The sequence below is a fragment of the Neoarius graeffei genome, chromosome 19, assembly GCF_027579695.1.
Source record: "Neoarius graeffei isolate fNeoGra1 chromosome 19, fNeoGra1.pri, whole genome shotgun sequence".
Classification (NCBI taxonomy): Eukaryota; Metazoa; Chordata; class Actinopteri; order Siluriformes; family Ariidae; genus Neoarius; species Neoarius graeffei.
This window is the reverse complement of record NC_083587.1, coordinates 14,037,282-14,051,778: the sequence shown is the minus strand read 5'-3', so window position 1 is coordinate 14,051,778 and position 14,497 is coordinate 14,037,282. Positions and strand designations below refer to the sequence as shown.

Below are 14,497 nucleotides of genomic sequence, written 5' to 3'. Positions count from 1 at the left end.
TTTTTGAATTATACTCTTTGTTTTTGTTTTTTTGTTTTGCCCTGGATTGTATATAGTGTACATAGTATAAATAAACCTTTTGTTACTTTTTCTACTTCCGCCTCACGCCTCTGCATTTGAGTCATTCCCCTGGTGGCCTAGTGGGGGTTTGCTGGATCATCACACCAACGAACCAGGTTCGAATCCCAGCAAAACCCTAACAGGAATCGTTTATGTAACTCCTTATTTGCGGAAGGAGTCTCCAGTGTCAGCGCTTTGTAAAAGTCAGAGGTGAAGCTGCAACTCAGTGTTCTGACACCTTCAGGACAAAGGAGTTTACGGTTTCACAGTAGCATGACAAGCTGAGTTTTATGGTGTTGTTTTTTTATGCCTCCGCCACCTTATGGTGCAGGAGGCATTATGTTTTCAGGTTGTCCGTCCGTGCATGCGTCCGTCCGTGCATGCGTCCATCCCATAACCTTGTGAACACGATATCTCAAAAGAATTTCACCAAACTTTCACCATTTGTGCATTTGGGGACAAACATGAACTGATTAGATTTTGAGATCAAAAGGTCTAAGGTCAAGGTCACTGTGAGGTCAAATGTCTGTCCGAAAACCTTGTGAACACAATATCTCCAAGGCAAATGAAAGGAATTTCACCAAACTTTCACCATTTGTGCGCTTTGGGACAAAGATAAACTGATTAGATTTTGAGATCAAAAGGTCTAAGGTCAAGGTCACTATGAGGTCAAGTGTTTGTCCGAAAACCTTGTGAACACAATATCTCCAAGGCAAATGAAAGGAATTTCACCAAACTTTCACCATTTGTGCGCTTTGGGACAAAGATAAACTGATTAGATTTTGAGATCAAAAGGTCTAAGGTCAAGGTCACTGTGAGGTCAAGTGTTTGTCCGAAAACCTTGTGAACACAATATCTCCAAGGCAAATGAAAGGAATTTCACCAAACTTTCACCATTTGTGCACTTTGGGTCAAACATGAACTGATTAGATTTTGAGGTTAAAAGGTCACAGGTCAAGATTACTGTGAGGTCAAATGTCCATCCTCAAATCACAACTTAATAAGGCATGTAGTCTACCAGGCGGAGGCATCCCCATCGACGAGTTCTATCTAGTTTATCTTTTAAACTTTAGCAGAGAGAATAAAGAGAGACTGGTGAGGGAGCGACTGTTTATAGCTGCTATAATGTCAGTGAGAAGTTGTTCTGCAGAATCTCAGCAGCATTAAATGTAAGCGGACAAAAAACATTGAACAATTGTTGTGGTATTAATAACAGTCTCTCTCTCTCTCTCTCTCAGACACACACACAGAGTGTTTTATTACTTACCTAATGCTGATGTCTGGTGTTCCACAGAACCCTGAAAGTAGGAGGTTGGTTTCTGTCGGCTGTGTAGACAACAGGAGGAGTCCTGTTGTTTACACAGCCGACAGAAACCAACCTCCTACTTTCAGGGTTCTGTGGAACACCAGACATCAGCATAAGGATCAGATAAGGATCAGGAGATCTCTCTCATTCTCTCTCTCTCTCTCTCTCTCGTGTTTTAATGTACCTGTAGAGCCCGGTGGTGTTGAGTCGCAGTGTTTGCACCTCGGAAAGCTCATCTCTGCGCTCTCTAGAATGTTGGGAGAAGTTTCAGGTTGATGATGAGACAGAAATAAACTTTATGCCTGAGCGCCTGGCCAGACTTGCGCTTTATATTTAGCTGCTGGACTTTTACACGAAGAGAAGAGAAATTTCACTCGAATATTTGCGTGCAAACCAAACGGATCCACAGGAACAGGTAGGTCCGGCTTTCAGGACACTTTACATCATGCATTACTAACTTTTCTTTTAAATCTTCTTGGGGGGGGGTTGGGCGTGTGTGCGTGCTCACACGAGTGTGTGGCAGAGAGTTACAGCACACTTCCTACCAATTGCACAATAGTGTGTGTCGTGTGTAAGTGTACTGCAGGGCCACAGGAGCCAGAAGATCGGATCAGATACACTCCAGCGATCAGGGACGAGATCTGATCTAATCAACAGGAACGAGGGGGCTCTGCTGCGGTGACACGAGCGCGCGCACCCGGCTTCCTTCGGCCCACAGGTAAACACACACACACACACACAGAGAGAGAGAGAGAGAGGGAGAGAGATTTACTTCCCAAAAACTCATGTTCAATATGAGTGCAACAGCAGAAGGATATTCTGCGTTACAGGTTTCATATGAAAACTGGGGCGGATTGGGGGGGGCACAAATTTATATTTAATAGTAGGTTCTTTCACTCATGACACGAATACAGTGAAAACTTCGTGCATCAACATCATCTCATCTCATTATCTCTACCCGCTTTATCCTGTTCTACAGGGTTGCAGGCAAGCTGGAGCCTATCCCAGCTGACTACGGGCGAAAGGCGGGGTACACCCTGGACAAGTTGCCAGGTCATCACAGGGCTGACACATAGACACAGACAACCATTCACACTCACATTCACACCTACGGTCAATTTAGAGTCACCAGTTAACCTAACCTGCATGTCTTTGGACTGTGGGGGAAACCGGAGCACCCGGAGGAAACCCACGCGGACACGGGGAGAACATGCAAACTCCACACAGAAAGGCCCTCGCCGGCCACGGGGCTCGAACCCGGACCTTCTTTCTGTGAGGCAACAGCGCTAACCACTACACCACCGTGCCGCCCTGTCATCATAACATACTGTATTCCTGGACTGCACTGTAGACTACATGTAAAGGGTGTGCGCCATCCTTTTATGTTTATGTTATCGTTAACGTGCTTGTTCATAAGCCAAAATGATAAGATGCTGCAGCTGGCTTACTGCATACACACGTGTCGGCTGTCCGGCTTCTGCTTGTATTCATTAATAGGGGATCTCTATACTCACTATACTCGGTATATGTACATGGGACACGTGCCGTTTTGGGGTGAGCCTCACTTTGATTTTTACGACAGCGGCTGGATTGGTCTGTGAGAGATGTTGATTTTTGCAACGGCTCTGAAGAAAATCTGCTTGAAATCCCTTGAGTCTTGGGAACTAAGACATTATTATAGGACTTGTTCACATGCAACTCACACAATCATTGAATCGTTCTCTCAGTTTATTAGACTCAGGAACTCGGATTGCAGTTACTGACTTTGTATTATAGACAATGCAACTCCTGCAGTCTTTGTTTATCTCGGTATTAAGCTCTGTCTTAAGGGGCCACTTCCATTCCCTCAGTTTACCTGGGTATATTCATGGTCTTATATGTACATTGACTGTCCTGAACAGGAGCTCAGATTGCAGTGGCTAAAATAGTAATAATGTATTGATATAAGGTGTTTTGTGGTCAGTGTACTACACTGTACTGTCATGTGACAATGCAACTTTAATAAATATTACCGTATATCAGTTGTAATTATGTTCTACACACATACCTGCAACTCTGACAATATCATTTTCAGTGACTAATAAAATGATTTTGAAAGTTCCTACTTTTAAAACATTTTTGATATGGTAATTTTCTTTAAAAGATTAAGGTATTTAAAAACTGCAGAGCTTCTGGGGGCCTCTGCCAGGCCTTGGACCCCTGGCCTTATTAGGTTGATCCCCCCCCCCCCCCATTTTTCTGGATCGGCCCCTGAAAAATGTATTATTATGCTCATCAAATATGCGCTTGTTAGAAGGCATTTCAGGTGATTATCAACCAGAAATCTCTCTCACGAACACATTGTGTACTTCAGACTGCGGATGTCGGAATGGAAACTAACCTGTCCAAAGTCTCCATCAGAACAGCTTTCATTTAAAAAAATATGCAAATTAAGCAGTGCATCATTAAATATGTGCTTATTTGAATATCATAAAAATTGACGCTTCAGAATGTGGACGGTTTGTTAAAATATTCCACATGAACTCTTTATAAAAATGACATGGAATCATTCAAACAGAAATGAAGGAAGTTCTCCTCCTTAAGTCTGACTCATCTTCACTCCGTGTCTTTAACACAACACGAGAAGAAATGAAAGCTGGAGTGCTGAAGTAATATTATCTGTGTCACAACTGAACTTCTGCTTAACCCTGTGCCAGAAGATCAGGTGACTATTTCATGCCCATGAGGTATAGTTTGGAATTTTTATGGATAAAGAGTCACTTCAAATCCAAACTAATCAAAATACTGAAAACATTAATAAACTTGAAGATTGTAAACTTTTGTGAATGATGAAGATGATGATGATGAAGAATCATCTGAGAAGTATGACCTCAAATTGATAAGAAAAAAATAGTTCCAGATGAACACCTTGAACCCCTTGACTTTTCAGAAACTACCGTAGTTTTTCATTTTGTTTTAACTCTGAAATCAGCTGCGTCATGTGACCTTTCCAAAACTGCCCGTTTTATACATCCAGAGTACTGCTTTAAAAAACGGGTTTGTTGAAAAATGATATTTTCTATAATTTTGGTCATAATGTTTTATCCTCTTTTTTAGTGTTTTATTCAAACCAGTGCAATTTTAATTAATAAAAAACTTCAAGACATTAAAATTCATGCAAGAAGAACGGTTAAATGTGTTTTTATTCTTGCATAGTGGAAAGAATACATTTTATTGCTGTACTGTAACCTGTTTTGCATTTGCTTTATTTTATAGAGAACCAGGAAAAACACACACACCCTGACACACACACACACACACACACACACACACACACACACACACACACACACTTCTTGAACTGTGATGGAAGTCTTCAGCCAGGCGACAGTGGAGGTGGGTGGAGATCATGCAGCCAGCATGGCGGTGATGGTGACGGACAGGTCGAACGTCCCAAGTCCAAGTCTGGTGTCCAAACAGCGCAGCCTGCGTGCAGTGTATGTGCTGAATGATGGACTAAAAGCAGTGGCAGTGAACAGCCCCGAGTCAGGAGCGTTACATTGCCTGCAGCGAGCATGCGACGCCGAGAGTGCTATCCTCACCACCGTCACATTCGGCAGGCTGGACTTCGGTGAGACATCGGTGCTGGACACCTTCTACGACGCAGGTGAGCCTCAATAATGCATCTTACACAAGACAAGTGCCACAAGCGGATGCTTTTCATTGTTAGATGAGGTATAAATGATCCACCATTGAGGTTCTTTTGGCACATTAAATGGATAGCCGTCCATCACAAGCGCCGTAATCAGGGCTCAAAATTAACTTTTTTTCTTTGTGTCCCCCAGTGGTCCCGAATTCTGTGTTGTATTGTCCCGAATGGAAGCAATAGTGTCCCCATTTTTTTCCTCTCTGAAATAACCAGTGGTTAATATTATCATATGAAGTTACTATTATATTTGTAACTATATGCGATTTTGAACCCTTTATATCATTTTTACAATAAGTCACAAGACACAAGCGACACATGTCCTATACATCATCTACTTCAAAATTACAGTTATTGCATTTTCAGTTTATTAAACTTTGGCGATCTCACTGTATGAATAGATACCCGTTTATTTAAAGGGGCCAACTAGCTCATTCAGAAAATGTTTCAACTCCCTACATCTGCAGTACACTTTAGTTGAAAATAAGACCCCTTTTATGTTCATTTCATCTACTTATACCTTGAATATCTGTTGGCACTTATAAGGCCAACTTATCATTTTCACCATTACCGTTATCCATTTTTATGAACTTTCCGTTATCCATTACCGTTATCCATTTTTATGAACTTTCCGTTATCCATTTTATGAACTTTCGCTGCCTGGTGCAAATGTTAGCAACATCAGCATAGTGCCAGGTCCGAGCCTAGTTGTGCTGCTGACTGACTAAACTTTCTGAACTAGAAAGACACCAAGAAAACTCACTTATTCTGTTGAACGCTATCTTCCGTCAATATCATCCACATCATTCCTGTAGTATTTTATAACGTGTCTAACAGTGTTCATTAAGTTCATTCAGTTGCTATTTCCATTGTCCCGGGATTGTCCCAGATATGATAATTTTGTGTCCCGATGACATTTTTTATGGTCCCCGGGACATCGGGACACCGTTAGTTTCGAGCGCTGGCCGTAATGACTAATAATTTTTCACACGGCATGAAAAACGTGTCCTTATGGCTTTTACATGTGTGCTTTAAAAAGACAAGAAGTGGTTTGAGGTGTTTATGGACCTTTCTGTGTTCCATATTTATTTAACCACCACTTTAAACACAAAGCCTTGAATAAGCGAGGTCTTTTTTTTCCCCCCACCTGCATGTAAACAGTGCGGCATAACCGAAAGCCTTTACACTTTACCGGACACTTTTTTCCCTCACCATGATTCACACAAACACACACGTGTGTAAATCTTGGCTCCTAATAATCACTGCTCAGTGCTGCGCTCTCTCCAGGGAGAAGTAACTCACTTCATTCAGCTCATCCAGGACTGGAGATAATGATCTGGATTTTGTCTGAATGCAGGATAAATCTGTGTAAAGTTTATTTCCAGCTAATCAAGTTCTTCAGAGACAGCTTAATAATTAGACAGATTAGATATCAGGCAAAACCTCGACAGCTTGCCGCTTCTTGATGAAAAAAAAAATTCATGAAGTTATCGATGATGATGTTGCTTATAAATAATAAATTGTAACTGGAAACAGTCCAGATGTGGAACCTGAAAACTGATGGAGCTGATAAACTGGCTGTAGGTGAAGGATTCTAGTTTTCTAATCATGAACCATCACGGATTCAGGAGCAGATCCTCTGTTTCAGTTGATCCAGTCGTACGTTTGTATAATAAACGTGTAATAAAGAAAAGGAAAATAAAATGTCAATTATTTTCTCTTTCTGTACTGAGTAGTGAATTAACAACTCATATCCACTTTAAATTGTGATACTTATTGCTGAAAGCTGAGCTAAACTAAATCCTGAAGATTACAGTGATGTTCGGCGTCAGAGATTCTGCCTGAAACCCTCGCATCACATCAACGCTGTCAACAGAAATATCAGATTTTTAAAGAGCACTGAGACATTTCTCATTTCGTAAGTTACTGATTATTGAATTAACCTAAAGAGGAAACAGTTTAGTCCATTTGTGCACTTTTTTTTTGCTGAGGGAAATGCGTCAGTGCCACAGGAAGTGTGAGTTTCTGTCCCTGAGATCTTTGATTTATTGAATGAAACATCTATAAAAAAGAAGCTGGTTGTCTGTATGTTGTTAACGTTGCTGTCACGTTAATTGCAGACCCACAGTTAATTATGTATTCACCTGATTAATGCTTTGCTGATGTGTGTGACGGGGTGTGCCATCATGTAAGTCACACACACACACAGTGAAAGCCTTAAAGCTTTGCAGCAGATCACCTGCTTTTGTGTTTCTCCTTAAATGAAATTGGACAGTAGATGTAGAAATGTTTAGCGCTTGTCATATTTCTTTTATTAATGTGTGAATTGTGTGTGTGTGTGTGTGTGTGTGTGTGTGTGTGTGTGTGTGTGTGTGTGTGTGTGTGTAAAACGTATAGAACTCCATGGACTAATAGTGTTGTGTATCTGTTTCACATCACACACACACACACACACACACACACTGTTCTTACAGACATTGCAGTTGTGGACATGAGTGATGTTTTCCGGCAGCCGTCGCTCTTTTATCATCTGGGGGTCCGTGAGAGTTTCGACATGGCCAACAACGTCATCCTGTACCACGACACCGACCCCGACACGGCACAGTCTCTCAAGGTGAACACACACACGCGCGCGCGCGCGCGCACACACACACACACACACACACACACACACACAGACCCAATACAATGCCATTTTAGGGCACCTGTTTAAAAAAAAATTAAAACACAACATTCCGAGAATAACATCATAATATTCGGAGAATAAAGTTGCCATGTTGTGATAAAATGCTGCACAAACTGTAACGTTCACCTGCTGCAGCTTTGGCAAAGTTACACTTTAGTATTAGTTTTACAAATAAAGAAATCCTTACTCTTCTTCTGTATTATTATTATTATTATTATTATATAAAGACAATTGCTGTGATGTAAGGGGATTAAAACACTTCCAAGACGTGCAATAATCAGAAAAGATTGATTATTTTCCTATAACAGTATGCTCCAAGTGCTTTATTCCATACATATTTAATCTTTAAGTGTGTGTGTGTGGGGGGGGGGGGGGGGGGGTCAAGGAATAGCTAATGCAAACCGTAGGTGCTAATGAAGGTACCTGGACTCGCTTGAAATCCTTGAAGACGATTCAGCTCTTATCCGAAAGGCTTCTTCAGTTCTGTCTGACTAGTGCGGAGTTCCAGGTATTTATCCTCTAGTGGACCAAAAGCAACCCTAAGGAGAGTCGTTGAGGTCACATGGGTCGTTGACCCTCTCAGCCATCCTGTAGGTGTTAGGGTCACTGGAAGTCGGGTGTGAACGGTGTTAGCAGCCTAGAGGGTCGTTAGGGTGATCTGTGGGTCGTCGGCTTTCTGCCATCATGTGAGTTGTTGAAGTCAGCTGAGTCTTGGGCCCTGTCCACACGGCAACAGATTCAGGTGAATCTGATAAAATTGTTTATCGTTTCGGCCTGGCGTCCACACGGCACCAGCGTTTTGGGTGCCCCAAAACGAAATCTTTTGAGAACGGGTTCCAGAGTGGAAAGATCTGGCAATGGCGCCGTTGCGAAGTCATTTGGATGAGTAGAACAGATTTGTTTATGATGACGTCACAACCATGTGCTTCACGCCGGGTAGAAGTGTAACGAACTCGATGCGAGTTGTCAACAAATCCTATAACTTGGTTCATGAAACGCGCTTACAAAATATTTTCACTGTGAATATTTATTGTGTAATGGTGCAAAGTGAGAGAGAGAGAGAGAGAGAGAGAGAGAGAGAATAGCCCTTAGGGCAGAGTCAATCCCGCCAGCAAAAATAGGGAAAAAAAGGAGCGATCTCACCTCTTCAGATGTTGGTTTAAGTCCTACAATACATTCCTCAAAAAGGGCGTAGAAGAACAAATTAATCCATCAACGTGTAGCATTCAATTTATTCCGGACCATTAAAGACGCCGCCTTCCGCGTAGAATCATACGTCATCCTCACTGCCATATTGGATGGGGCAAAGCGGAGAATAAAGATGTGCTGCGTTTAACTGTACCAACAGGTTTGCCGTCCAAACGAGATCACATGGGATTACCTTTCACAGGTGAGACTGGAAAAATACTTTTCATTATATTTGGTCATTATAACGTAATTTTACGAACAGATTTTTCTGACTGTGGCTAATATGAAGTCTCGCGCATAATAGTTTATGCGCATGCGTCCTTACTTCTTCTATTATTCTGGTGTCTCCGATGGGACCGTCTTACAGCGCACCTAGAGGTGTGGCATGTGTATTGCATTGTTTTCAGCAAGCGTTGCGTTGCCATATGGACCTGATATTTTACTGATCCGTTGCCCATGTGGACGCGATATTTTTTTTTTTAAATCTCGTTGCCGTTGTCGTGTGGATGTAGCCTTGGTGTGGATGTGTATTCAGTTTTCTGGGAAGTGTGCCAAGTAGACCACTGCATTGTAGGTGGCTGATAAGTGGTGTCTCAGACCACCTCCTCTGTTCAGTGATGGTCGTTCCAGGTTGACGAAGATGGCTTCTTTTACTCCTCTTTCAAACCACCGGTCTTCTCTGGCTAGAATGCGTACAATTTTAAGCAAGTCCAGTTGCTTTCTTCAGCACCTATGGTTTACAATGACTGAGAACCTTCACAGACAAATAGCTAATGCAAATTTCGACAAGGTTATCCGTTTGAGTGATTAGCGCCCCCCTAGTGCCCCACACTGTGTTCAACGGTCATTACATTGATGAGAGCAGTTTCCTACAGAATATTGTATTAAACACAGATTATTTATTAAACCCTGAGTATTTGTTGAGACGAGGTTTTCCTGATTTGATCATCGCTTCGTCAGGATACAGAGTCGTCTCAGATTTGTATTGCGAGTTAGAAAGTCTCGCTGTAGCTCATTCCACACGCTCCTGACATCTCAGTGATCCGTGAAGGCTCTTTCCAGCTCACAGAGGTGTTTCACTCTGCTTGTGATCATGGATCTGCTCGTGCTTAAGAATGGTGTAGACAAAAATAATACCGCCTCGTTCACTGTCTGGTTTTAGTGAACATTTTGACTGAACCTGAGATCAGAAGATGCACAAAAAAAATCTGTGACTTATAATTTATGATGTATGATAAGTAATTCACTCATTTTTCCTCTTTTTCTTTTACTTTTTTTTTGAAGGATATGGTGGCACAGAAAAACACAGTAAGTATTAACCTGTAGTGGATTTACATAATTTGCTTCATTTGTCTTCCATTTCTACATCTTTACCCTTGTCATTCCAAATAATTCACATTAGCTAACTTAATTAGCAGGTTAGCCAGCTGCTAGTAAATTAGCTAACGTTTCCAGGTACCATGCTGTCATGCTTTGTCATCCTTTAATATTTTAGACTGGTCCAAAGCCATGGTTCTTGTGTAGTGATATCACAATTTGAGATTATGCATAGCAACGCCTCCAAATTAAGAATCACTGAAATGCAAAACGAATTTAAAAATGACTTTAAATCCCAAAATATATACTTAAATAATCTCAATCGGTGTAAATGTTTAAACTGTTGTTGTTGTTTTAATTCAGGGCAAATATAATTTACATTCACATAAAATGTAGTGAAATGGTGTGATATGAGAGCCATGATTTAATGCCATGTCTCGTGTCCTGAGGATAAATGAAGTTTGTGATTATTTCTGGAGCTTTGTTGTCACATCCTGTACGCTTTGCTTTATTTATTGCAGCATGACAACACGTGAGAATAATCTCCAAGGCTGGAAGACTGAGTGAACTTCACACAGCCTGATCTGCTTTCTCTTCCCCTCCTAGAACTTATTCATAATCTGTACATGGAGTTCAGACGAAAGTCTTCAGTAATATAGTGTTTACAGGTTACAAAATCTGGACTCTGATTGGTCAAAAGGTTTTGATTAATTCTCTATAACAGCGGCTCTGATAGTAGCATAGGTTTATATTAACGCACTCGCTCTAATGCGTTATGGTTTCTATAGTAACAGCTCATCTCATTCTCAGAGACTCGTAGTTGAACTTGTATATAAAATAAGGAGATGTTTGTGTATCATCTTTGGACGGAGTCTCCAGTGTCAGCGCTGTGTAACAGTCAGAGGTGAAGCTGGAACTTTAAGTTTTCAGACATCTTCAGGACGGAGGAGTTGTTGTACTCGATAACATGACAAGCCCCTTTTTTTTTTAAATTAACGTTGAGAAAGAATAAACAGAGGCTGGTGAGGGAGCAGGTGTTTATAGCTGCTATAACGTAAGTGAGAACAGGAACTAACTCGATTAAAATGGAACTATAAACAGATAAAAAGTATGACGTGTTGGACTTTAAATACAAATGGTTGGTAAATTGCTGTGGTGTAAGAGGAATAAAACACTTCAGGACATGCTGTAATATGAAAATAATCAGTTTCAGGGTGTAACAGTAACTCTTTCCCTTTCAGTATTTTCCTCTAACAGCACCACACACTGTTTAATTCCTTATAAAACTCTCCAGTTATGCAAATAAATCTGATTTAAAAATAAATTGAGACGGTCAGTGTGCTGCTCGTGGTGTCCGTTCCTCGCTGTCGTGAATGAGGAACACAAGCAGATCGCTTCAGGCTGGAGGTTTGGTGGATTAGCACATGTCTTTAAATAGCACTCTTAGCTAACAGTTACAGGTGCTCTGTACAGAACTCAACCTTGAGACACAAGTGAAGTTTAAATCTCTCAAACATCTTCATTCACCAGATTACTGATACAAAGTTGAAAATGGAAAATATCGTAGGAAAATAATTAACAAATTGCATGTGATTCTGTAACACATGCAGGCTGAACTATCACAACATTGTTTATAAAAACAATGTAACGGAACATAACGTGACATAACGTAACATAAGTAACAGAATATAAGGTGATGTAAAATAGTTCACATAGAAACAACTGTAACCACTGAAGCTAGAATAACATGAATGAGTAGTTTTATGTTTATATGTAAATTAATTTACTTATTTAAATATGTATATTATATTTGGCATGAATAAGTTTTATTCTGGAGTATTTCATTTTTATTTTAATTCTCATATTTGTAGTGTGATACTTGTTTTATTTTTTATTTTATGTTTGTAGTATATATAATATATAATTATTATTGAGCAGAACGGTGGTGCAGTGGTTCACTGTCACCTCACAGCGAGAAGGTTCTGGATTCAAACTTCACAGTTGACAGGGTCACTATGTGGGGTTCCTCTGGGTTCTCCGGTTTCCTCCCATAGTCCAAAGACGTGCATTCAGTGAGCTGGCTGCTCTAAAACCCCCAGAGGGGTGAGTGTGATGGTTGTTGGTCTCTGCGTATCCCTGTGACCTGCCCAGGGTGAACCCCGCCTCTCACCTGAAGTCAGCTGGGATTGGCTCCAGCTTCCCAACGACCCTAATGGATAAACTGAATAGATAATGGATGGAGGGATGGATATTTATTTATTTATTTATTTATTTATTTATTTGGGAAGGGAGGGGAAAGGAAATGTAATTTGAAATGAGACTTACCTGTCTCACCTGTGTACCTGTTTACCTGTCTCACCTGTGTACCTGTCTCCCCTGTGTATCTGTCTCACCTCTGTACTTGTCTCACCTATGTACCTCTCTCACCTGTGTGTCTGTATCACCTGTGATTGTGTACCTGTCTCACCTGTGGATCTGTCTCACTTGTCTCACCTGTGTATCTGTACCACCTGTGTATCTGTCTCATCTGTCTCACCTCTGTACTTGTCTCACCTATGTACCTGTCTCACCTGTGTGTCTGTATCACCTGTGATTGTGTACCTGTCTTACCTGTGTATCTGTCTCTCTTGTCTCACCTGTGTATTTGTCTCATCTGTCTTACCTGTGTATCTGTCTCACCTGTCTCATCTGTGTACCTGTCTCATCTGTGTATCTGTCTCACCTGTGTATCTGTTTCATCTGTCTCACTTCTGTACTTGTCTCATCTGTGTGTCTGTATCATCTGTCTCACCTGTGTATCTCTATCACCTGTCTCACCTGTGTATTTGTCTCACCTGTGTATCTGTCTCACCTGTGTACTTGTCTCACCTATGTACGGTACCTCTCTCACCTGTGTCTGTATCACCTGTTTCACCTGTGTACAACCCCGATTCCAAAAAAGTTGGGACAAAGTACAAATTGTAAATAAAAACGGAATGCAATAATTTACAAATCTCAGAAACTGATATTGTATTCAGAACATAAACAACATATCAAATGTCGAAAGTGAGACATTTTGAAATGTCATGCCAAATATTGGCTCAGTTGAAATTTCATGACAGCAACACATCTCCAAAAAGTTGGGACAGGGGCAATAAGAGGCTGGAAAAGTTAAAGGTACAAAAAAGGAACAGCTGGAGGACCAAATTGCAACTCATTAGGTCAATTGGCAATAGGTCATTAACATGACTGGGTATAAAAAGAGCATCTTGGAGTGGCAGCGGCTCTCAGAAGTAAAGATGGGAAGAGGATCACCGATCCCCCTAATTTTGCACCGACAAATAGTGGAGCAATATCAGAAAGGAGTTCGACAGTGTAAAATTGCAAAGAGTTTGAACATATCATCATCTACAGTGCATATCATCATCAAAAGATTCAGAGAATCTGGAAGAATCTCTGCGTAAGGGTCAAGGCCAGAAAACCATACTGGGTGCCCGTGATCTTCGGGCCCTTAGACAGCACTGCATCACATACAGGCATGCTTCTGTATTGGAAATCACAAAATGGGCTCAGGAATATTTCCAGAGAACATTATCTGTGAACACAATTCACTGTGCCATCCGCCGTTGCCAGCTAAAACTCTATAGTTCAAAGAAGAAACCGTATCTAAACATGATCCAGAAGCGCAGACGTCTTCTCTGGGCCAAGGCTCATTTAAAATGGACTGTGGCAAAGTGGAAAACTGTTCTGTGGTCAGACGAATAAAAATTTGAAGTTCTTTATGGAAATCAGGGACGCCGTGTCATTCGGACTAAAGAAGAGAAGGACGACCCAAGTTGTTGTCAGCGCTCAGTTCAGAAGCCTGCATCTCTGATGGTATGGGGTTGCATTAGTGCGTGTGGCATGGGCAGCTTACACATCTGGAAAGACACCATCAATGCTGAAAGGTATATCCAGGTTCTAGAGCAACATATGCTCCCATCCAGACGACGTCTCCTTCAGGGAAGACCTTGCATTTTCCAACATGACAATGCCAAACCACATACTGCATCAATTACAGCATCATGGCTGCGTAGAAGAAGGGTCTGGGTACTGAACTGGCCAGCCTGCAGTCCAGATCTTTCACCCATAGAAAACATTTGGCGCATCATAAAACGGAAGATACGACAAAAAAGACCTAAGACAGTTGAGCAACTAGAATCCTACATTAGACAAGAATGGGTTAACATTCCTATCCCTAAACTTGAGCAACTTGTCTCCTCAGTCCCCAGACGTT

The 14,497-nt window shown here is 41.3% G+C and overlaps 1 protein-coding gene across 1 annotated transcript in view; it reads left to right on the top strand.

Moving 5' to 3' along the window:
* Positions 1 to 1,454: 1,454 nt before the first annotated feature.
* map3k15 (mitogen-activated protein kinase kinase kinase 15) overlaps positions 1,455 to 14,497 on the top strand; it is a 78,028-nt gene continuing 64,985 nt past the window's right edge. Inside the window, exons 1-5 of the mRNA XM_060899699.1 lie at positions 1,455 to 1,781; positions 1,926 to 2,084; positions 4,622 to 5,012; positions 7,526 to 7,665; positions 10,210 to 10,233. Coding sequence (XP_060755682.1) covers positions 4,712 to 5,012; positions 7,526 to 7,665; positions 10,210 to 10,233 — 465 coding nt within the window. The 5' untranslated portion in view covers positions 1,455 to 1,781; positions 1,926 to 2,084; positions 4,622 to 4,711. The remainder of the gene's footprint in view (positions 1,782 to 1,925; positions 2,085 to 4,621; positions 5,013 to 7,525; positions 7,666 to 10,209; positions 10,234 to 14,497) is intronic.